Source organism: Rhyacophila brunnea, unplaced genomic scaffold (assembly GCF_057557595.1).
Source record: "Rhyacophila brunnea isolate RB1 unplaced genomic scaffold, BYU_Rbru_1.0 scaffold_4, whole genome shotgun sequence".
NCBI classification, from domain to species: Eukaryota; Metazoa; Arthropoda; class Insecta; order Trichoptera; family Rhyacophilidae; genus Rhyacophila; species Rhyacophila brunnea.
In genome coordinates this window covers 8,606,602-8,631,792 of record NW_028233068.1, presented here as the reverse complement: position 1 = coordinate 8,631,792, position 25,191 = coordinate 8,606,602, and the positions used below count along the sequence as shown (strand labels likewise).

The following is a 25,191-nucleotide window of genomic DNA, read 5'->3' as shown; positions in this document are numbered from 1 at the left end:
GTATTACAAGCGCATTTGATAATTATGATTAGGTTATTACCCATCTAAAATGATATTTCAAATGAAAATTATTTTTAGGCTTCATTCCATAATTAATAATAGTTTTATAAAACTGTTTTTATTATCTCGGTAAATTACACACGCAAGAAAAAGAGCCGCCTATTTGGGTACCGCTGGTTGAAAATTATTTTTATGCTTCATACCATAATTAATAATAGTTTTTATAAAACTATTTTTATTATCTTGTCAAATTACACACTCAAGAAAAAGCGCCGCCTATTTGAGTACCGCTGGTTGAAAAATATTTTTATGCTTAAATCCATAATTAATAATAGTTTTTATAAAACTATTTTTATTATCACGGTAAATTACACACGCAAGAAAAAGAGCCGCCTATTTGGGTACCGCTGGTTGAAAATTATTTTTATGGTTGATTCCATAATTAATAATAGTTTTTATAAAATTATTTTTATTATCTTGTTAAATTACACACTCAAGAAAAAGCGCCGCCTATTTGGGTACCGCTGGTGGAAAAATATTTTTATGCTTCAATCCATAATTAATAATAGTTTTTATAAAATTATTTTTATTATCATGGTAAATTACACACGCAAGAAAAAGAGCCGCCTATTTGGGTACCGCTGGTTGAAAATTATTTTTATGCTTCAATCCATAATTAATAATAGTTTTTATAAAACTATTTTTATTATCATGGTAAATTACACACGCAAGAAAAAGAGCCGCCTATTTGGGTACCGCTGGTTGAAAATTATTTTTATCCTTCAATCCATAATTAATAATAGTTTTTATAAAACTATTTTTATTATCTTGTCAAATTACACATTCAAGAAAAAGCGCCGCCTATTTGGGTACCGCTGGTTGAAAAATATTTTTATGCTTTAATCCATAATTAATAATAGTTTTTATAAAACTATTTTTACTATCACGGTAAATTACACACGCAAGAAAAAGAGCCGCCTATTTGGGTACCGCTGGTTGAAAATTATTTTTATGCTTCAATCCATAATTAATAATAGTTTTTATAAAACTATTTTTATTATTTTAGTAAATTACACACTCAAGAAAAAGCGCCGCCTATTTGGGTACCGCTGGTTGAAAATTATTTTTATGGTTGATTCCATAATTAATAATAGTTTTTATAAAACTATTTTTATTATCTTGTAAAATTACACACTCAAGAAAAAGCGCCGCCTATTTGGGTACCGCTGGTTGAAAATTATTTTTATGCTTCATACCATAATTAATAATAGTTTTTATAAAACTATTTTTATTATCATGGTAAATTACACATGCAAGAAAAAGAGCCGCCTATTTGGGTACCGCTGGTTGAAAAATATTTTTATGCTTTAATCCATAATTAATAATAGTTTTTTATAAAACTATTTTTAATATCACGGTAAATTACACACGCAAGAAAAAGAGCCGCCTATTTGGGTACCGCTGGTTGAAAATTATTTTTATGCTTCAATCCATAATTAATAATAGTTTTTATAAAACTATTTTTATTATTTTGGTAAATTACACACTCAAGAAAAAGCGCCGCCTATTTGGGTACCGCTGGTTGAAAATTATTTTTATGGTTGATTCCATAATTAATAATAGTTTTTATAAAACTATTTTTATTATCTTGTAAAATTACACACTCAAGAAAAAGCGCCGCCTATTTGGGTACCGCTGGTTGAAAATTATTTTTATGCTTCATACCATAATTAATAATAGTTTTTATAAAACTATTTTTATTATCATGGTAAATTACACATGCAAGAAAAAGAGCCGCCTATTTGGGTACCGCTGGTTGAAAATTATTTTTATGCTTCAATCCATAATGAATAATAGTTTTTATAAAACTATTTTTACTATCTCGGTAAATTACACACGCATGTTAAAGAGCCGCCTATTTGGGTACCGCTGGTTGAAAATTATTATTGTTTATATTTTTTTATTTTTCGGGATTTCGGCCTTCGGGATTCCGGCCATTCGGGATTTCGGCCGTTCGGGATTTCGGCCATTCGGGATTTCGGCATTCGGGATTTCGGCCTTCGGGATTTTGGCCTTCGGGATTTCGACCCGAACCCGTATTATTAATCTAACGAAAACAAATAAGTATGAAGGAAAAAGTGTGCACAATTTTGTCGTATCGCCCAAAATAGGTATAACTAGTATGGCTTGGTTTCGCAGGGTTTATTGAATTTTAAAAACTAACCAACACCATCTGTAAATTTATTGTAGCTTAGTTCAATAAAAACAAATATGTCGATGATTTAGTGCACAGATATTGTATGTCCAGTTTTTGTAGAAATTGAGTTAACATACTTACACAAAATGTTCGTCTGCATCATATCTTTATGCTGTAAAAATATTGTACGTCCAAATAGGATATTTTAGAAGACACTGTATCATTCAAATACACAATATGTCCATTTCTCATGCATCTCAAATTTTAAACTTTGATTACCATCGATGTATGAATAACAAAGTTTAATGACGTGCACTATTTTTGGCGGATCAACAGCCTACCTCCACCCTTCGCTACTGCTGCACACAATTGTGACGGAAAAAATCAAAATAAACTAGTATTGATTGATTTTATTTATTTGAAATTGATCAAAAAGTTTTTTTCAATTAAGTACAATTTTTTTATAATGTATGAAATTTGACTTATTTATTTATTTATAAAAAAGAGTATTACGGCATTGCAGCTATTGGCCAATGCGCCATAATACATAATAAATACAAATGTATAAAAATATCTTAATTACAAATAACAATAAAAAGACAGCATGTGTAAATATTAATGAAATATGATAATTTATACAATTATAAATTTAGCCTATTTAATAGGTCCACAAACATTATATAGTTAATAAAAAACAAATCAACCTTTATGGTGCCATCAAATAAGCTAATTGCACGATACACAGCATCATGAAACATAACATCTGCCCTGCGATACTACCAAAATGTAGAAGCGTATCTCTGTCGTAATTCAAAGAATGCAAATTATGCTACCGAGCACAAGTTTATAATAGATAAAGCCCGTAACCATTAATTATGGATTCAATCCATTCCCTGAATCGTGATACATATGTGTATACTCCTGGAATGTTGCTTCCACAACTTATCCCCCATCCACTGAGACCAGCTAGATAATAACGGCCATCACTAAATGAACAAACCAGCGGACCTCCACCATCGCCCTGAAAGGAGAGAAATCGAAACATTAAATAATAAACCGTAGGTACTCGCACTGTAGGTACTGCAGCGGGCAGGATCATTCCATGGAACAAGCGCGCAACTCTATTCCCGTCATAGACAATTTTTATCTAAAAAAATGATTTTCCTTCAAATTTTATTTGTGTTATTTTGTTTGTTATGAGGTATTACTATTGAAGTGTTTACATGCAGAAGTGCTACTCTCCATTAAAGTCACGAGCAAAGAGGCTACTCTCCGTCTGTGTGAACTGCAAAATGGCCAGTCTCCGTGTGAAATATACAACGTCGGTGTTTTGTAAAAAGGGCGAAATAACCAAAATGATATTTTACAGGAGGATTTTTAATTTTTAACATTTATTTATTAATTACCTGTGGATGATTATAAATGTCTAACAAGTTTATAAATAAAGCTTAGAAAGAATACTGTCTTTATAATTAACATGCAATATAATATTTTAAAAGATCTAATATGTCACATTCGCTTTTTATTTGTAATGCGTCAATGACATTGAGCTACTTTACAAGCTGTTTGTTGGCGAATTTAAAAGCGGGCGATTCAGCTACTCCGATTGTGACACGCGATGACAAACAAAACTTTCCATTCGATGAGAAGCCAACAAGCTAGCGACTATTTTGACAGAACGTAGTTCGTTTTTACCGGGAGGTCGCGACTACGCTCTACTACGCAGACGCAGTAGGCCCACACGCCGGCGTGTAGCGCGTAAAGTTGACCGGCTTTCAACTCTTCTCGGTAGATTGTTTACAATCTGCTTGTTAGCTTTGACTATCTTCGCTTAACACTAAGTGGATATTCGCCTTTACGATTATCGTTTTTAAGTACTTTCCTGTGGAGTATAAAGTCGCCGTTTTTACACAAAAAAGCTAGAGGTATATATTATTTTTTCATTAAAATCTCGATTTCGCCAAAATGGTTGATTCGCCCTTTTTACAAAATACTGACGAAATATAGGTACTAATTTGTTATTTCTATATTATTTCTATAATGGCCGAAATAATAACACCAAATAGTTACCTACTATATTTGACAATATGATAAAAGATAATATAATAAGTATAGGTAGGTACTTCACAAAAGTTTCCGAAAACTGCATAGGTAATTAGTTTTATCCGGTTTTGTCAATGTACATGTTTTGGAGAGAAGCCACTCGAATGCGATGTTTTAGCTTGAAAAAAAAACCATCTAGTGCTGCTAGCAACAAATCGCACGCGTCTCGGGCTGCGAGTCGAAGCTGCCAGTACGCATACGAACACACTACGAATTTGTCATTCCTGATTAGCCGTCGAAACTCGCCGGTCGCCCCCATACCGCCTACTGCATGGTCTTCATAATATGCAACATCGGTGCGACGTTCCTAGAAGTTTTGTTTTATGGCTGTGCAGCAGACGTGTCATGGCTAAGTATGATAAGCAAAACAAAAAGATTCACCACACACTTTCGCTTGTTTAATTTACGCAGTTTCTTATTTGGGGGTTTGTCCGGTGGTTGTTTATCCAGTACAAATCTTGCAATCTATTTTTAACTAACTTCACGACTAGACGTTTGAAACTTTTAGAATATATCAGAACACGACGACAATGCATTCTTTAAACAGAATTAAATTGATTTTCAGTTAATTCTGTTTTGTATGGAAAGTTATTATTGTTGGTTGCTAAGGGGATGGATCCTAGCAACTAAATTATTATATATACGTGCGTTACTATGGAAATCAATATGAAATGTCAAAATGACATTTCAGTATTCTATATTTATTCAGTATTTCTATCAAGTACAATAAAAAGTAGATATGTATTAATACATAGAATTGTCAAGTTTATCTGATTCAACAGAAATGTAAGAACGTGGTATATGAAAAGTTCTTTTTATCGTGTAATTATTAAAAGTAAAGACATACCTGACACGTGTCCTTTCCTGGAGTTCCGCCTGCACACAAAGACGTCCTACTCAGTCTATAGTTTTCACCGATGACAGATTTTAATGCAAGATTGCATGTATTATAATTCACAATGTCCATTTCTATTTTCTTCATTATTGCAGCATATCTTCCCTGAAGATCTACAGAGGAACCAATATATATATTAAGCCCATATTATAAAATAACAACCAGCCAAAGCAGGCGCGCACACAGAAAATTGTTTGGGGAGATCCATTTAAAAATATTATTTTGTATTGATTTTTAATGCAGCGGGAGGGTGTGCCGTCAATAAATTCTAGCAGGTGCCACTGACTTTAACAACATTTATTCCGCTCGCGGAGTCCATTATCCATACTCAGATACTTCTCACTTTGAGTCTAACGATACACATCTTATCTGCAGGTATAATTAAGGGTGTTCACCGACGAATTGGCATGACAGGAGGCGCGACAGTTGGCGATGGACCGAAAGAAGTGACGCGTACTTGTGTTTGCCCTATGTCTGAATACTGGGGCGTGACAGGGTGAAAGAAGATGAAATAAGACCTACGAGTTATTGAGAGCTGTCGCATCCACAAGTGGTTATCAATAATTGATAATTATTGCGGTCATAATTATTAGAATTTGTTAATGTCCATTTGTGTCGTCCACGCTGTCTTATATTTTAGACACGTCGCATCGTAATATTGAATAAAGACAATTGCACCAATTCATGAGTACCAGTGTTGTTTAAGTGGTCACCTCAACCCGCTAAGAAGGGTTTTTGTTATGTCAGACTTCAGTGATGAGGTCTTGACGAAGAAGAGTAACAACTTATATGCGATTTGCCAAAATAATTTGTTTTTTTTCCGTTTCTGGAGAGGGTATATATATATACCTATTATATTATAATATGATATATTCATACACGCAAGCACACATCCACATGTATACACACGTACTCACATATACATATTATTTCTAATATTCATAATAAAAGAAATTATTAGGTATTAAAACAGTTTAGGAAACAATTCAAATAGGTGCGGATTATTAATTGTATAGGTTAACATCTTCACCTACATTCATTAGATTAGATTTAAAGGTATATTTTAATACTCACTAAAACTTTTTTTACCCCAACCAGTGGCAATGCAATTCTTATCATAAACAAAATTATGGTTATGAGGTGGTAGACATACCTGCAACGAGAATGAAAAATGTCTGTAGTACCGAACTATCGCATCGTGTTTTAGTAATTTTAGTGGTGTATTCTTATGAATAATGACGACACTACTTATTTTTAACACGAGCTCCGGCCTCATTTTTGAATAAATAAGATCAGAATCTGATCGATCAGATGATGCCACCAGCGCGTAAACCGCACCAAACGGTGTATTTTTTGGATGAAATGGAGTCTGTAGGATCTCTTCTGGATTAGTATCTTTTCGTATGCGGCCATTTGTTTATTAACAAAGCAAATAAGTCAAAAATGAGCCACATTGCTGAACGCAATAATTTTGCGGTAAAATAACGTTTATAAATTATTGCTGATGTTCAATGTACACATAGACAATTTGGTAGCGTTGTTCAAGCGTGACCCTATTCATGATAATTTGCCATACTATAGGTACTGTTCGTAAATATCAAAAAGTGTGCCCAGTATCACAGTTCGGTTTGGTAGTTAACCTGTAGTGGTCAATGACTTCGGGTTTTGTCAGCATTATTTTGACAGTGTAAGAGTAAAGTTAGCAAGTCATTACTATCGCACAATCATCGTAGCTACACTCAGCATATTTGCGTGTCATTATTTGATGGGATCGAAACGTTCGAAATGCAATAATGCAGAGACCAGAAGATTTCTCAATTGTAAACATCTTCATCAATTTCATCAACAATGACTCGCAATTTACAGAATAGTCATGCATATAATTAGCAGGTCATAGAACCTATTAGTATCAATCATAATCTCCATCCGATCAGTGAGCTTCGTATCAATCGCCCCGCCCCGCTCAGCATTCGATTCCACCAAGTTCAGACCTCGGAACACATACGTTTGTCCCAACTGTTTACGCTGCAATTAAAACTCGCTCCTGCATCCATCGGAGCAACCTACACCAAATATCGTCTTCTCATCTCTCCTCCTGACGACTCTCCATCTACACCTCCTGGTCATCCCCAATTACAGCCGTCGCGTCCACTCAACCACGAGACTCGCAAAAAACCGTCTCGTAAGTTCTATCTACACACCCGAAACAAGCATTCTTTGGATACGTTGCCAAATATGGCAATGCACTACGCGATATAATTGGTTATTGGATCAATACGTACCGCATTAATGTGATCAGATTTTATAAAACTGGTTTGCAAAATCAATATTGCAATGTCATTAATCATGCTGCCATTGTTATAGGCTGGATGTAGAATGGCAAAAGCAATAGTGCGTTCTTGAAACGGGATCGGCTCTTTGATTGTTTGCGTGTCCCATTCACCGGCTCTGATTTTGAGTTCTTCCTTTTGTTCACTGAAAAAAAAAGTTCAATTGCATTCAATACCTAGTAATGAAAACTGTAGAGGTTTTACCCAACTCTACATACTGTCACACTATTGTCTATGCTCATGTTTGGGGCATAGACAATAGTGAAGCGGATACGGCCGATCTGACAGTCCTCAAGTAACCGCCTTTCTGTATAGGTACCAGGTTATAAGGGTACTCCGGCATCCGCTAAATAATCAAGTTAAAAACCATAACGATTCAATGTACGTTATTCGATACGATGAAAAGTAACGTGTAACTAAGCTAGTCATGTGCGCCAAAATACAAGCCATATAAAAACGCCAACAAGTGTATCATGCAATGTCTACCGCACACAATATGTCACACACGCACAAGCGCAACCCTCTGATAAAATAATAACGGATGTATTCGTAACGCACCGAATAACAACGGATCATTCTTTTTAAGTGGTGACCCCGACGTGATTTGAACACGCAACCTTCACAACACACAAGATTTTTTGGACCGAATGGAACTTGAACTCACATCTTTCACTTTGGGCATTATAGCTATGTATACTGTCCACGTGCACTCGCGGCATGTCATATATCGCACGACAAGCGCAAGCACTCGCTAGATTCTCGACAACGCGACGTTTTTATAGCCATTCAAAAATGAATTATGACCGCCTCGCGTTCGAAACGACAGTTTTATGACCATTTCAAAATAAATTACGTCACCTAGCTTGTACTCAAGAATATACCTTGCCAGTATTTAATCAATTAAAGCGAGATATTAAATCTCAGGTGTGTTACGACTGTTTTTTTTAATATTAATAACCATGCCCTTGCTTTTTCGTACAAGGTGGTTGGGTGGGTTAGTTGCATTGATGTGGGGCTAATTAGGTTCCTCCATTTATATCTTTAATTTTTTTTATGGCCAAGATTAAATATTTTGTGTAGTGTTCTTGTGTTGTTCTATTGCTTAGTACTTCGTGAGGCTTTTGGAAGTCAATTTCATGATTATGTTGTCTACATCGAGTCCTGAGAGTCCATCGCTCCCTTTCTAGTATAGGGCAGTCGTTGATGATATGCCACACAGTTTGAGATGTGTTGCCGATAAGCTCGTATCGCTCCGTGGCCTATTAGTATCTGTGTGAGTCGTGTGATATGTTTATGTTCCTGGAAAGAGTGATGGCAGAGTTTATGTTTGGAATAAACTTCTGCGTTGCAGTCTTCCTTCTCGCACTCGCGCTTGTTTTTATGTCCATTCAAAATTTAATTACGTTACCTAGCTTGTTCACTGCCAAATGAAACGCGTTATATGGGTGTAGCACATTTTTGGTACCCTCGCGTAAGGCGCGGTGAGACACGTGCAATCTGGAAAAGCCCTAAGGTTTGGCAACATGCGAGAACAAAGAGTAATGGACCGGCCCTGGTTGGGTTGGTGGGTATCAATGCTAAAGAAAGAGATGAAGCTGATAAACCAGCGTTCGTTTGTTTGGTCCATTATATTTAAAGAACAGACTCTGTATCAAACATTACAAAATAAATTAGTTATCTTTACTTCTGAATACAATGTGCAGCCGTCAACAGAACCATGGGATGGATAATAGATGCACCACAAACAATACCGTTATCTACTTTCTTTAGGATTACAGCAGTCCATGGGAACTCACCGAACTGTGATTCGTCTTTCTGAAAATAAAAAAACAACCCCATCTTATAAACGAATTTATTATTCATTGTATGGGAATGGGAATGACCAATTCGTATGTTTCTGTATGCATCCTGGCGTCTTTGACTCGCAGCCCGAGAAGCATGCAACGTGTCGATTCCAACAGTAGATTTGTTTTAAACTTAAAAGTCGCATTCGACCAATCTGCGGAGCTCCATTTGGCAACGTGTGTTTTATGAATAACGATGACGTCACATCGACGTATTCGACACGTTTCAGGCGAGATGAGTTTTGGTGTGAGAGGCGGCTTAGTTTACAACATATGGAAATTTTAAGCAATTTGGGAATATAACACAAAACTTTGAATATGCGAGTATGATAGATAAGTTACTCCCACTTAAAAGTTATTCCTTTTTTATTTATTTTTTTAATAATAACCATACCCTTGCTTTTTCGTACAAGGTGGTTGGGTGGGTTAGTTGCATTGATGTGGGGCTAATTAGGTGCCTCCATTTATATCTTTAATTTTCTTTATGGCCAGGATTAAATATTTTGTGTAGTGTTCTTGTGTTGTTCTATTGCTTAGTGCTTCGTGAGGCTTTTGGAGGTCAATTTCGTGATTATGTTGTCTACATCGAGTCCTGAGAGTCCATCGCTCCCTTTCTAGTATAGGGCAGTCGTTGATGACATGCCACACAGTTTGAGATGTGTTGCCGTCACATGGACAACAGTCGTCATCCCTCAATTTAAATCTTTTTAGATAAGCTCGCACCGATCCGTGGCCTGTTAGTATCTGTGTGAGTTCGTGTGACATTTTTAAGTTCCTGGCAAGAGTGATGGCACAGTTTATGTTTGGAATAAATTTCTGCATTAGTAGCTTGTAGAGCTTATGATTGCACGACTTTTTAATTCTTGAATTCGATAAGATTCCAAAATAATATAATTGTTTTGTAACGGAATCGCGATTACGAAAAGTGAACGATTTCGACTTAGATGGTTGTCAAACGTTAACTACGCGTCGGATCTTATTTAAATTTTGACAGCGGCATTTGAAGAATGATATTTTCCTGTCAGCAGTGATTTTACTTTATGGATTGTAGCACCATGTCATTTGACTAACTTTTCAAACTACCCACTCGATACAAATGGCAGTCGAGGTGGTCGGCATCCACCAAGGGACGACAAACGTATCTGTTTTTTTTTCCAGATGTGTCCTGCAGGCTTCAAATGAGACAACTAAGCCCAACACACTGGGTAAGCCAGTTCTTGACCGGCCATGGTGACTGCGTGGTTTTCGTTTGATAGGGCATGGGCCGGAATGCACATGCGGGCACGACCATCAAGACGCTGAACACGTCCTCTGGGACTGCCCGTTGATGGGATCCGACCGAGCGGAGCTGTTTGCCAGGGTCTGTCCACACACGGGACCGATTGGCCACGTCGACTTGATATCAACCAAGGCCAACTTTGAGGCATTTGCAAAAATTTGCTGCGTCATATGGAGGACGGAACAATTCCGATCCCTCCTTAGATTCATCACTTTCAACTTCTGACTCCTCTGTTTTGGCAGAGCTTCAGTACATGGGTACAGAGGACACGTTAAAGATAAATGACGGCAGAGCAAGTCAAGATTCTTTTTATTTTCTAAAACACTTTCTTTAAGCACAAAGGTGCATGGTTACTACATCAGTCCCGTGCAGCATCGCTTCGGGACAATGAAGTGTGGCACTAAAATCTTTTCATTCTGACACGTTTATAGCGTCATGGAAAGCGGCCGTGCACAAGCCACGGCTGCATATACATGGCGGTAGACATGAGGAATCTCAAATCATTACCTAATCAAACTACCCTAAAATACTGTAGAATAAATAATTATAGCATAGTTATGTCAGCTGAGGTCTGAAATTGTACCTAAGTATTTTAAAATATCTATTTGTAATTATAATTGTTATGGAACAGGTACACAACAACGATTTTTTTCAAAGATGACAAATAATAATATATTTTGAGCGTATGTTACGTTTATAAAAAAAATGTTGAGGAAAATATAGTAGTTAAATATATATAATATAAATATATTTTCTAAATTATATTGTGGATTTTTGCAGTTGCGGCTATATAGTTTGAAAATTAACGCACAAACTTGTAGATGCGGCTTCATAGTTTTAATAGAAAAAAACAAAATGCACCTTTTTCATATAAAATTTTATTAAAATTAGTGTTTTATATAAACATTGTTTTATTATCGAAATAAAAAAATCAATAAAATTAATATAAAATATAGAGAAATAAAAAAGAACAATAAAAATAACTTAATCATCAGTAGGATACGAAATATAATTTATTTCAATGTCGGAAAATTAAAAAATATATATGTGCGTATATTATAGCATAAAAGATAGATTTTTTTTCTATCGAACTGCATTCATAAGTCATTTTTGGGTTTTTTCAGTTACGACCCTATAGATCTCAGTGTGCGATATATATATATATATATAATTGTAATAATTTGAATAAATAAAATGTACTCACCTTAAACCCTTTAACTACAAATCCTATACCATCTTTATTACGAATCCCACAAGGTAGATTCGGTGTTACAGGAATTTCTAGTGGAACACTGCGGATGTTGGACAGTAGGCAGCAAGTCTCAGAAGGCGATTGGCATATTTCCATTTTCACAGTTCTACATAATAATATAAATCAAATTTTACTATCAAATCTGTTTGTTGTCCACCTGTCAGAATATTGAATAGTACAGGGACAATCGACTTTTTTTAAATTCAATAATAATAATATGTTTCTATTGATTTTCCAAATTAGCTCATTTACATTTATTTGGTACTGAAGCTATAGACATAGGTACCATCATACATCGTCAGATGTTAGAATTTAGAACTATGGTCATCTCAGTATCAGTGACACCCCTTGACAAATTGCCACCCCTAGATAGCGCCAAAATGCCGTCCCATTTTTTTTATCATCCTTTCATGACTAAAATAACTAAGAAATGTGTTGTATAGATACATTACTAACAGAATATAAATACCACTAAATCTAATTTAAATGCCATCTCTGCTTCAATAGAAAACTAAATATTGCGAGTCCACGGTTTCACATACATACATTTAAAAATACAACTGACAACTTCCGAAACTCACGAGTGACTGGCAAAGATATTTGGATGAATTTTAAATTATGTAAGTATGTACCCACGTATAATTCGAAAATCTGCGCGTGTCATTGCTGGTCATCAATGACATAGCCTCCAAGGACAACGGAAGTAAACTAGACATTGCGAACCCGACAAAAAATACAGTCATGTTAAACCTTGTATGTTAATTATACCTACATTTTGTTTCCAAGCAGTGAGCTGTTTTTTTTAATGGAACGATATTTCCGTTATTTCTATAGGTAGCTATTTCTAGATATACCTAATGATTCTCCTCGATTTGCCGCCCTTCGAGTATCTGCCGCCCTCAAGCGACGCTCGACCTGCGCCAACTGCGGGGGTCCTCACCCGGCTAACTTTAGGGGGTGTATTGCTAATCCAAACTCGCGAACCAACCCGAACACGAGAAGACCCGCTTACCCAAACCAAAGGCATATAGCACAAAGACAAACCCAAGCATGGAACGGCCCGACCATGCAACTAAACACACACGCTAGCAGACCAGCACCTCCAAGGCCCGCTTGGCCCAGAACAGCTTACCCAGCTGCCCCATTGCCGCAATGGCACCCCCAAGGGCCACAATGGCCGTACCTACAGCAAGCCAATCCCCAAAAACAGCCTCTCCTCCAAACACCGACGGCATACCAGATGCCCCAGAGGAATCAATTCCCGAGACCCCCGCCTAGACAATTGCAAAACCAAAACCTAAAAATAGATCAGAACGACCCACAGGTCACTACTCTAAAAAACCTATGCACAGGCATGGAAGAATTACTAAAACAAGCCACAGCTTCACTAGCCTCCATAGAACAGAATAAATACTAGATAGACAGCTAGCACACGTCCACCCATAAGCGACTTCCCATCCCACACTCCCAATGGCTTCCAAATTTAAACCTACATCCCTCCAGATAGCCTTCTGGAACGCTGGAGGCACCGTCAACAGAGACAAACAGGAAATCATCCACTTCCTAGAAGAGCATGATATAGATATCCTACTAGTCAATAAGTCACACCATAACATAAATTTCCCAAATCACTCTACCTACAGGACGGATAGACTATCTGATAAGGGAGGAGGCACAGCCGTCATCATCAAATCAAGGATTGACCACTGCCCCTCACACCGACCATCAACGTCAACTCCAACCTTCACTTCTAACATTGAGGAGACCACGGTCCTGGTGAACACCAAAAACTATGGTCTCATTCAGTTTACATCCATATATAGCCCTTGCAATAAAACTCCCACACTCCAAGAATTCCACGACCTCCTAGACCCACTTTTTCCCATTTCAATAATAGCAGGAGACTTTAACGCTAAGCATCGTCTATGGAACTGCCCAAGCACCGACTTTAGAGGCAATAAAGTTATTAAATTCACGCAAAACACGCAATCCGTAGTAGTGGCTCCCTCAGAGACCACTTTGCGCAGGATCGGGCTACCGTTAAACGTCCTAGACTTCGCTATCTGCAGGAACACCAGCTACATTCCGATAATCCGAGCAGTTGACGAACTAAACTCAGACCACAAACCCATACTACTGTACTTGGGAGACCCAGTAGACCCCTTTGCCACACTACCTGACTCCACCAGATATAAAGTATCATGGGAAGATTTCGGAGCCTATTTGGAGGAACATCTCACACCTCGCATACTTCTCACCGACGAACTAGAGATAGACTCTGCAATTGCAGAATTAACGACTATTATACAGGAGGCACTTAAAGCGGCCTCAACTCCCATCAGCCCAGACATCAAACACAGACTCGACCTTCCAAAACCCATTAGACTCCTCATAACGGAGAGGAATGGAACTAGAAAACTCGGTCAGGACACGGGCGATCCTGTTGTCATCTCCAAAGCCAAAGAGCTAAAGAAGAAAGTCAGAAAAGAGATCAGGCTCTTTTCCGAGGAAACTTGGGTTAATAAACTTCAAAACCTAGTGAAGGGCAGCCACCCTTACTGGAGCCTATCTAAAATCCTGAGGACCAAAAAATGTCCAATAACACTACTAACTGGCCCAATGGGCCCAGTTTTCACCACCCAAGATAAATGCGAACTGTTCGCGGACAGCATAGAAGATCAATTCACTCCAAACCCGGTACCAGCCGCAGATTCAGACTCAGATTCATACACTGACTCAGACTCTGACTCAGACACAGAACTAATTAGTAAAAAAAGACACATACAATCAATCAGGAGAGAAGCCAGAGCCATAGTCAATGCCACACCTAATCCTCCAACGTCACCTATGGTAGCCGTCTCAATAGACGAAACCGAACTCTTAATCAAGCGACTTAAAAACCGCAAAGCGCCTGGCATCGACGGGATAAGTAACCTTACCCTAAAAAAGCTCCCAGACACGGGCGTAGAATATCTAACCAACATACTCAACGCCTGATTAGAACAGCAATACTTCCCTGATTCTTGGAAAATTGCCGATATTATCCTCTTGCCAAAACCCGGCAAGAACCTAAAGCTCCCAGAGAACCACAGGCCAATTAGTTTACTCCCAATAATGAGTAAAATACTAGAGAGAGCTATAAAATCAACATTACAATTCACCATAGATGAGAAAAAACTCATACCAGACGAACAGCACGGTTTTAAAAAAGGCCACTCCACAATCCACCAGCTGTTACGTACCACAGAGTACATTAAAGATGCACTCAACCACCGACAATTCACTATAGGACTGTTCCTGGACATAGCGAAGGCCTTTGACAAGGTATGGATAGAGGGGTTGATCTTCAAACTCTTCAGAGCAGAAGTTGACCTACCAATGATCAAACTCCTAAACTCTTTCCTAACCAAAAAGACAATTCTCAGTCAAGTACCACGGAACCAAATCTTCCATTAGGTTCACCAGAGCAGGAGTCCCCCAAGGATCCGTATTAGCGCCCATTCTTTATAATCTATATACTAGAGACATCCCCATACCAATGTATAGTCGCACAGTACGCAGACGACACCGCGATACTAGCTAGGTCAATTCAACATAACCAAGCCACTAAACTAGTTCAGTTAGCCGCAAACTAAATAGCCAAATGGTGCGACAAGTGGCGCATCAAAATAAATACAGACAAAAGCGCAGCAATTATATTCTGCCCCAGAACCGATAGACTCTGCAAAAGCAGGCAAAGCATTGTCATGAATAAGAAGACAATACCGTGGTCAAAAACAGTTAAATACCTAGGATTACATTTAGATAAAGAGCTTTCATTTTCTAAACATATCAACGAAAAAGATAGAGAAGCTAGAATAGTCAGAGCTAGATTATTCCCAATGTTAGGTAGCCGCAGCAAAGTCTCAATGAGAGGCAAACTGCTGCTTCTCACAGCAATAATCAGACCAATAATGTCCTACGCATGCTCCATATGGGCACATGGTAGTCCAAATCTCACTAATAAATTGCAAAGAGTACAAAACGTAGTTCTAAGAACAATTACAGGCGCACCGAACTATGTCAGAGGCACAACCCTGCACAGAGACCTTGAAATAGACACGCTAGAAGATCACATTAAAAAACTGGCCACAAAATTCTTCGCCTCGATGGACAACCATCCAAACCCAACGATAAAAAACTTAAAAGATTACGATGAAAATACCATAATGGTATACGATAGACCCAGAATGATACTCAAGAGATACAAGGACATAACCACCAAAAAGAAACAGACACGACGACGAATAATAAAACAAAACTAATAGACCATTTCGATTCCAGATCCATAGCAGCCCCTCTGTTCTCAGTACCAAGCTGCCAAGAGACACCCGACCATCAAAGCCGCCCTCAATACCAGAGTCGAGCGCGCAAGGGTCTCTACAGCGACCAGAAGACAAGAGCGGAGCACCAAAGATCCACCAAGGAACCCAAAACACAGACCATAACCATAAATGTATTTCCATTCCAGATTAAAATCACAGCGGCAGGGTTTTTGGCCGGGAGTGTCTCACACACACTATCGGAGTTTTTCACCCCACCGCGGCTCATATTTTGATGAGCAAACAAAGGACGTAAAGCCCAGAATGATTCAATATCATTTAGAGGTTTTATTGGTTTCCTCTCTCCTTCGACTTCACTTGGAGCTTCGCTTAGAGCTTCGCTTGGAGCTGGTGTGGTGATCGCCTTTGAAACCGGCTGACTGGCGGGCTGGCATGGAATGGGCCCGGCCGAAGATTCCCGATGTTTGGAAAAACGCCCTGAAGCCAACTCAAAACTCCTCCTCCCCTGAAGTCGTCGGATCAGAAGTCTGGGTACCGGAGGGTCTGCGGCGGCGGATGATTGGCAGGTGGAAGAGCGTCGCGGACGAAGGTAGAGGTGGCCCGGGCGGTGGCTCGAGTGGGAGTGACGGGGGGAAATGCTAAGATTTCTCTTTTTGCTCTTTTACTTAAAAACCCTTAATTTACCTAAAATCCTAAAATCACTCATTCTTACCTAAAATTCTTTCTATTTTACTTATACGTAAAAATTATTTACAACAACACCAATTGCATTGACGAGGACAAAAATACCTCACAAAGATCTCCTCAAGATCCGGACTAAAATCGCACACGTAAATTCAGCTAAACCTATACTAGAGATGAAATCTCAGAGATGAAGGGGATCAGCTACGTAATGTGTGGGAACCCATAACCTAGGAATATCCAAAGTCAAGTCTATAGGTAGCTATTTCTAGATATACCTAATGATTCTCCTCGATTTGCCGCCCTTCGAGTATCTGCCGCCCCCAAGCGACGCTCAATGTGCCTACCCCCACGGGACGTCACTGCTCAGTATAAAAGTCATTAAATGATGTCAAACGTTAGCATGTGGCGCCCTACAACTAATTATACTGATGGATCTATAGTCGTTAAATTTATTACAAATCTTACACGATATTCTAAAACGTTAATTTCTACTAACCTTTTATTAATTATTATTCCACTTATATTGAGGTTTGTCTCGTCAGAATTGCACATTTGGATTGCAACGCAAGTGCACGCTTCGCCGTCTTCATTTTGGTATACTGCAGACCTAATTGTTGTTTCAGCCACCTTCTAGAAAATAAACACACAATAGTTAAATATGCATTACGCCAATTTCCCGTGAAAAGGTCGAAAATTAATATTTTGGTGTGTCTTTGAGTGCTAATTCATAATAATTAGTAATTTGATAATAATGACTAAAAAAAATTACCAGGGCTCGAAAAGACCGGAGCGCCGTTCCGGTTCGTGAAATCTGCAAAATTATCGCTCCGTCTCGTGCAAAATTAATTTAAATATTAAAAATTATAAATAAAAAGGATTTCAAGTTATACACATTTATATTTTTATAAAAATCGATGTTTTTTTTAAATAAATATTAAAACGATGAATTATTCAAAAATCTACACGAGGAAAAATGGAAAGCTTAATAAACTAAATTTTAATAATAAATGTGACCATAAAATATAATGTAGTGATAAGATGTGGTCCTGTGACAAAATTCACATTTAATCACATTCTTTTACAATTTTAAGTTTATCATTGACATCAAATTAATATTAAGAAATGTTTTTAGTGTTTTTATATATATTTATTATACAGTTGAAATTGTAAATTATCAAAAAAAGTCTCAAATTGCAAGGTTCGTATTTTTCCGCTAGGTGCCTCTGTTACGCCGGTTAACCGGTTGAGCTAGATAGGCCATATAATAGAAAATCTAATACACTAATTTTTATGAAATGCATATAGAATTAATTGATAACTATGTAAATATCTTCCAAAAATTGTTGAGCGCTCCGGTTCGTAAACTTTTCCATTTCGAGCGCTGAATTATATTGACCGTAGTTTTTATTAAATCACGGAGAGGGCTTAATTATTTGACTATACAGTCTAACTTGGCTAATACGAGGAAGATGGGACCCACTGAATTTGCTCGTTATAAGCATCACTCGTTATATCGTTTTAAAACATTTTTTGCGCCACGTTCTTTTTAAGCATAGAACATAAAAATCTGAAAACCATCGTAAAAATACCCGAAACAACCATGGCATTCATAAACTACAAAAGAAGTTGTTTATTGTAGGTAGCGGTAGGTACCTACTGACTTCACAAAGCTTGGATTTTTTACATACAATTTCAACCATAATGGGTGGATACTTTTTCAATGTTGTCGGCGAAAACACCAATTAGGTACTTAGACACTCAACTAGTGTCATAAACATAATCCAATCCTGGCGGCATCGATCGGATTTTATTGCTTAGGGTCGAAAATGTTGTTTTTAAACAATCGACACATCAACAGTTTTGCTCGTTATATCCGAGAAGTAGCTCGTTATAAAATTTAATAAATGTATGGAGTTAATTATAAACTAAAATGTCAACGAATGTTTCCTCATTACATCCGAGATCTCGCTATTTCCGTGATCGTAATAACTAAGTTCGACTGTATCTATAATAGTACAGTAGAATCTAGATATAACGGACTTCGGATATAAAATATCCGGTCAAATATGAAATGTTTTAAAAACACCTGTAAACGTTATGCATGTTTAAATTCAAGTGTCACCGCTTGTAAACAGTGTTCTGCAGAGTATAATCACTTCATCCCCCTCGCACTCGAATTCGAGTCATAATGCCGCTCTGCTAGTAGACTGAACGAAGCACCAGCGTTTGCAATGTTGGCCGCTAATTCACACAGCCGCACAGCAGTTTAGTTTGTTTACACGAAGTGAATGGATGCATTTATTACTTATAGGTTTGCAATGGTTAGAAGTAGATGTATGTGACTCAGGATATCAAATCATGACTGAAAGTGAAATGGCAGAAGACGTTGTGATCTTGTAAAATGAGGATGAAAGTAAAGATAGCAAGTAAGAAAAATCAATACGCCCCAGGGCATATAAACTCAGTGGCGAAGGGTGGAGGTAGGCTGGATCCGACATAAATAGTGAACTTTAAACTTTGTTAGACATACGTATTTGTTTTTATTGAACTTAGACTACAATTTACAGATGGTGTTGATTAGTTTTTAAAAATCAATTAAACCCTGCCTAAACCAAACCATAACAGTTTTGGTATATTTTGGTCGAGTCGATAAAATTGTGCACATTTTTTATTCATACTAATTTGTTTTCGTCGAATTAGAAATACATATTAGGCATGTTGTTGGTTATTTTTTGAAATTCATTAAGCCCTGCCTAAACCAAACTATAATCGATAAGAAATATTATTATATCTATAAAATATCCGAAATTATGCATGATTTAATGGCATAGTTTTAGATATTTTATAGATAGACGGGTATTTTTTGACTATAAGTATCTATTATGGTTTCGTTTTTGCAAGGTTTACATGAATTTTAAAAACTAACCAACACCATCTGTAAATTATTGTAGTATTAGTTCAATTAAAATAAATACGTATGACTGACTAAGTTTAGTGTTCACTATTTATAGTGGATCCTACTCAACCCTTCAAAATGATATAGCTAATAATTGGATGTTTTAATATGATTATGTATGAATATAGTAGTTACCAACATCTTCCAAATTATTGAAGACTGTCTTAAAGTTTGTATTATATATCTCGTCGATTATTTGAGCTGTAGACGTAGCCAGGAAAACTGCCGAAAGAATAAAGCATATTCTTGCAGCATCCATTGCGGTGAAACCTGCATGTAGAAACGGTAAATCAAAAATAGATTAATACAAAATATAATAAGTATAGAAACTCTGTGATTTTCAGTACAACTATCCAAGTAATGATCACCTCATATTATGTCAACATTTTATTTCGTCTTATGCGTCAATTACATTGAGCTACTTTACGACCTGCTTGTTGGCGAACTTACAATCCGCCTGTAAGATCGCCCAGTATCATTATTGAACAAGTTAACAAGCAGATTGTAAACAATCTACCGAGAAAAGTTGAAACCCGGTCAACTTTACACGCTACACGCCGGCGTGTGGGCCTACTGCGCCTGCGCAGTAACAACCTCCCGGTAAAAAAACGAACTACGTTCTGTCAAAATAGTCGCTGGCTTGTGGCTTCTCAGCGAATGGAAAGTTTTGTGTGTCATCATCACAATCGCAGTAGCTGAATCGCCCGCTTTTAAATTCGCCAACAAACAGCTCGTAAAGTAGTTCAATGTAATTGACGCATTACCCTACTTTTGGGTGAAAGTATACCTACGTAAATTTGTAGTTATGTTATGGAATTATGTATAAGTATCCTCTGATACGTGGCATTCTTTTGGCCATGTATTCCATGACTTTATTACATAAAGCTTCGTTGCGGGACAATGAAATATGGCACAAAAATATTTTCATTATGACACGTTTATAGCGTTATGGAAGGCGGTCGTGCATAAATCGCGGCTGTATATATAATTATTATGACAGCTGGAAATGGGGTAACTCAAATCATTTAGGCTCTAGGGTAGTGGGGTCGAAGATGTTTCAGCGAGCTTACGAGTGCATCGTAACTTAACCGGCGAAGTAACCTTGATTGCGATTTTTGTGGGTTCAGATCCCATTCATACGAATATCTATATGAATACGTATTAGATATTCAATAAAAAATTGTTACGAGTTCAATGATAATAAATTTGCCCGGCATATTATCTGTCAGTAATTGTACTTATATAATAATATTTTTTTATTGTCTAAAAATGTATGCTATGCATGATTAGAATGATTTTATTAAAAATTTAAATAAATTAGTAAAAAATGTTCTTATTTTAGCTCAAACCTTTGAAAAAATGCGGATGAAAATCCTCTTGTATGCTTATAACACGAATATAATAATTACCGGTTGAAGATCAAACAAACACTGTTGCTTGATGGATAAGAAGTTGGTCTCAGTATTTATTATAAAAAAATATATTATAATTATAATTTTGTATTTTTTCTGTACGTACGTAACTGAACTGTATAACCTGATAACATGGGGTCATAAGTAATAAATTATAAATATTTTTAATGACGATAATAATCGACTAAAATTGTAAATAAAAATTATAATGTAGGTAATATAGCTACTATTTTCATAGTCAATAATATTTTTTAAATGGCTCAACAACATTTTATCAAGTAATTTTTTTTGATCATTTAAGCTAGTCAAGTCAAGTTTATATGATTCAACAGAAAATTTAAAAACGTTGTAAGTATATAAAAAGTTATTTTTATCTTGTAATTATTTTTCTACAAAACGATTTTTTCTTGAGTGTATAAACATGAGATGTTTTCAAATTATGTATATTCTTATTCCTTGAATAAAACAAATAGTTTATTAAAATATGCATAACAATTTTATTAACGTAGTGATGGGGATTAATTGAGTCGATACGCATCGAAAAAATGTCTTTCGGCCACCTGAAAAAGACGCGTTCTCCAATTCTTCGATCGACCATGTCGTTAGAAAAAATCTGGAGCAGTCTGGAGAAGAGTGTAAGTGCTCGTGGCATCGAAGGGAGGAAGTCGCGAGGGCGTGCGCCTTCCAGAAGAGCGATATCATCAAGAAAGTGACTGAAGATCAGCGCAGGATCGCTCCAGATGTCATTTGGTCGTTGTTTACGCATGTAATTTTAGTGATAACCATCCTCAGTAAGGATAAACATTATGAATAATTATTACGGGAGACCAGTTTTAAGCTTTGAATTGCCCACATAAATCTAGGTTCATTTTTTGTCTATCACTGAGAAAACATTATAAAATAAATAACTGAAAATAACTATTGTCAATAATAATTATTCTACCAATTAGGAAAATAATGTCAGTTATCAGTGATCAAACTATGATAAGGTCTTTGGTAATGTTTTGACCAAACTAACCGCTGTTTGTTCACATATTATCATCATCGTCGGTGTTTTGTAAAAAGGGCGAATCAACCATTTTGGCGAAATCGAGATTTTAATGAAAATACAATATGTATCCCACTAGCTTTGTTGTGTAAAAACGGCGAATTCTTATCTCCACATGAAAGTACTATCACTTCCCTCCATTTTGGTAAGAGAATTTCTCAACTGTCACTTTGTGTTTTGTTTTCTTTTTTATCGTCTGTATTTGGGATGAAGGTGGATAATTAAAGCACCGGAATTGTGGTGGAAAACGGCGAGTTTATTTAAGTTTATATTATACTATATGGTTACATTTTGAATAATTTATTTTATCCGTACGAAATCGGCGTGCTCGCGATTTTTCTGTTTGTCGCGATCTGCGCGCCATCTTGTGATTTTTTCCAACGAAACCGTCGTCGAAAAGAAAGCGACGTTGCAAATCTCCAACGGTTAACAAAATTTACGGCATTGCCGGCTGGGCTCTTTTATTATTATTTATTTTCGTAATCAGCGCTTTATTATTTGTTGGCTTTGATACCGATTCGGGCGTCTCCAGATACACAAAAACATCCCCAAATGGGGACCATACGGGGGTGTCACAAGCGCACCTCTCCGGAAAGGCCCGAATGGGGATCGGGCCAACTAAGGGCTGATTACGATAGCGTGTGTAACTGGACAGTGCGGCGGCTTGATAAGGGGTGGTTGCGTCTCTAGACGTTGAAGGATCGAAGCCCTTCCGGTACGTCGGCGGCTGGAGAGACTCGGATGCAGCACTGTAGCATAGTGGTTCGTGGTTTCCAGGCCTACTGTAAAGCTGCTGAGAGAGGAGGGCGTCGCGCCCAGCCCTCTCAACACCCTCAGACCGTCGGCAACCGGAGAGTTTCGGATGCAGCACTACGCCGCTTTGTGGGCGTAGTGGTTCGCGGCTCCCCATGTCTACCGTACGGGCGGATGCTGAGAGAGGACGTCGCACCCAGCCTTCCCAACAGCGACCGTCCGAAAATCAGTCGATCCCTCACGAAAATGCATACCGGCGCATTACTCGACCCCCTTTTTTGCTCGCTTGCCCTGCCGCGGCTATCGAATTACACGCACTACACTGATATTATACTAATATAATATGCAGAAAACTTAATTTAATACTTAAATGGCTTTAAAGTTTATAAAAATAATTTAAAAAATATATCAGGGCCCGAAATGGACCGGAACGCCATTCTGCCTCATACAACCGCTCCGGGTTGTAAAAATTTTCACTTCGAGCACTGAAATAACTTATTATACATCGTTTCCAAACACAAAACACTTAAAACTAACTAATCTATGATGCTAATGGCTGAGGATGCTGCTTGGCTGCTTTCCGCTGATGGAGGCTGCTTTGCTCAGCTGAAGAAGGCCGCTTTGTAGCTCTCTTCATCCTGGTGCATCTGGGCCAGGGCTGATTGCAAGGCTCACAGACACGCTGCTGTTGACGAAGAGGGCTCAAGCGGCTGATGATGCAGGGCATTTGACGCCGTTTTCCCTCGTTGGAGCTAGGGTCTTGCCCGATACACTCGTCCGTGGGCCAAGTTCGCTGGCGGATGCAGTTGGTCGGGAGTACATCGGGAGCCATGACTTCGCGATCCGGGTGTTTCTGCTCTTTTCTTCACTGGCTTGGCTTTAGCAGCATCCTCTTTCTACTGCTTATTATTATACTTTTGTTGAGCGCCACCAGAGGCAAGCTTCTGGATGTTTCTTCCTCGCCGTTTACTATTCCGGTGTTTGGATCTCAGGGTGTGTGTCCGGGTGAAAGAAATTCCACCTGCTTCTTGATTCCAGACGATCAAAATCAAGAAGCGTAGTCCCACGTTGACTGGGGCCACTTATCACTTCTCTCCATTTTGGTAAGAGAATTTCTCAACTGTCACTTTGTGTTTTGTTTTCTTTTTTATCGTCTGTATTTGGGATGAAGGTGGATAATTAAGGCACTGGAATTGTGGTGGAAAACGGCGAGTTTATTTAAGTTTATATTATACTATATGGTTACATTTTGAATAATTTATTTTATCCGTACGAAATCGGCGTGCTCGCGATTTTTCTGTTTGTCGCGATCTGCGCGCCATCTTGTGATTTTTTCCAACGAAACCGTCGTCGGAAAGAAAGCGACGTTGCAAATCTCCAACGGTTAACAAAATTTACGGCATTGCCGGCTGGGCTCTTTTATTATTATTTATTTTCGTAATCAGCGCTTTATTATTTGTTGGCTTTGATACCGATTCGGGCGTCTCCAGATACACAAAGACATCCCCAAATGGGGACCATACGGGGGTGTCACAGTACTTTGAAACGATAATCGACTAAAATTAAAATAATTAAAATTACGAAATAAAAAGCAAATGTGACATATTAGGCCTTTTAAAATATTATATAATAATACCTATTATAATGACAGTATTTTCTCTAAGCTTTATTATAAACTTGTTAGATATTTATAATCATCTACAGGTAAAAAACAAATAAATGTCAAAGGTTAAAAATCATCCTCCTGTAAAGTAGCATTTTGGTTAATTCGCCCTTTTTACAAAACACCGACGAATTATTTCCATAGCGTTTTGAGCATTTCAAATAAAATATAGATATCGGGTTATTACCAATTGGATAATACTACAAACAGTGACACAATTTTTACTCTTAATATAAAATGCCAAAAAAATCAGTTCTCAGGTTATACCCGAACAATACCGATATATTGTCATCGTCGATCCACTACTGGATGAAGGCCTCCCTTAACTGCCTGTATTATTCACGATTCTTAGCTCTTTGCTGTCATGTACCTATAGGTATACAATGAACTTTATGAGTTTGACAATTTAGTGGGTTTTATAATTTGTATCGTAAATATTTCACTATATTAATG

The 25,191-nt window shown here is 37.5% G+C and overlaps 1 protein-coding gene across 4 annotated transcripts in view; it reads right to left on the bottom strand.

Moving 5' to 3' along the window:
* LOC147066814 (phenoloxidase-activating factor 2-like) overlaps positions 1-21,294 on the bottom strand; it is a 70,586-nt gene extending 49,292 nt beyond the window's left edge. Inside the window, exons 1-9 of one of the 4 annotated variants that reach the window (XM_085954261.1) lie at positions 21,212-21,294; positions 19,998-20,132; positions 17,403-17,536; positions 11,853-12,006; positions 9,210-9,340; positions 7,478-7,670; positions 6,270-6,348; positions 5,148-5,308; positions 1,969-3,218 (exon numbers count right to left, since the gene is read on the bottom strand). In XM_085954261.1, the coding sequence (XP_085810387.1) occupies positions 3,042-3,218; positions 5,148-5,308; positions 6,270-6,348; positions 7,478-7,670; positions 9,210-9,340; positions 11,853-12,006; positions 17,403-17,536; positions 19,998-20,003 (1,035 nt within the window). In that variant the 5' untranslated portion in view covers positions 20,004-20,132; positions 21,212-21,294 and the 3' untranslated portion in view covers positions 1,969-3,041. Of the gene's footprint in view, positions 1-1,968; positions 3,219-5,147; positions 5,309-6,269; positions 6,349-7,477; positions 7,671-9,209; positions 9,341-11,852; positions 12,007-17,402; positions 17,537-19,997; positions 20,133-21,211 lie in introns of those variants that run through there. The other 3 variants (XM_085954260.1, XM_085954262.1, XM_085954259.1) reach the window with 3 other exon arrangements.
* Positions 21,295-25,191: the final 3,897 nt, after the last annotated feature.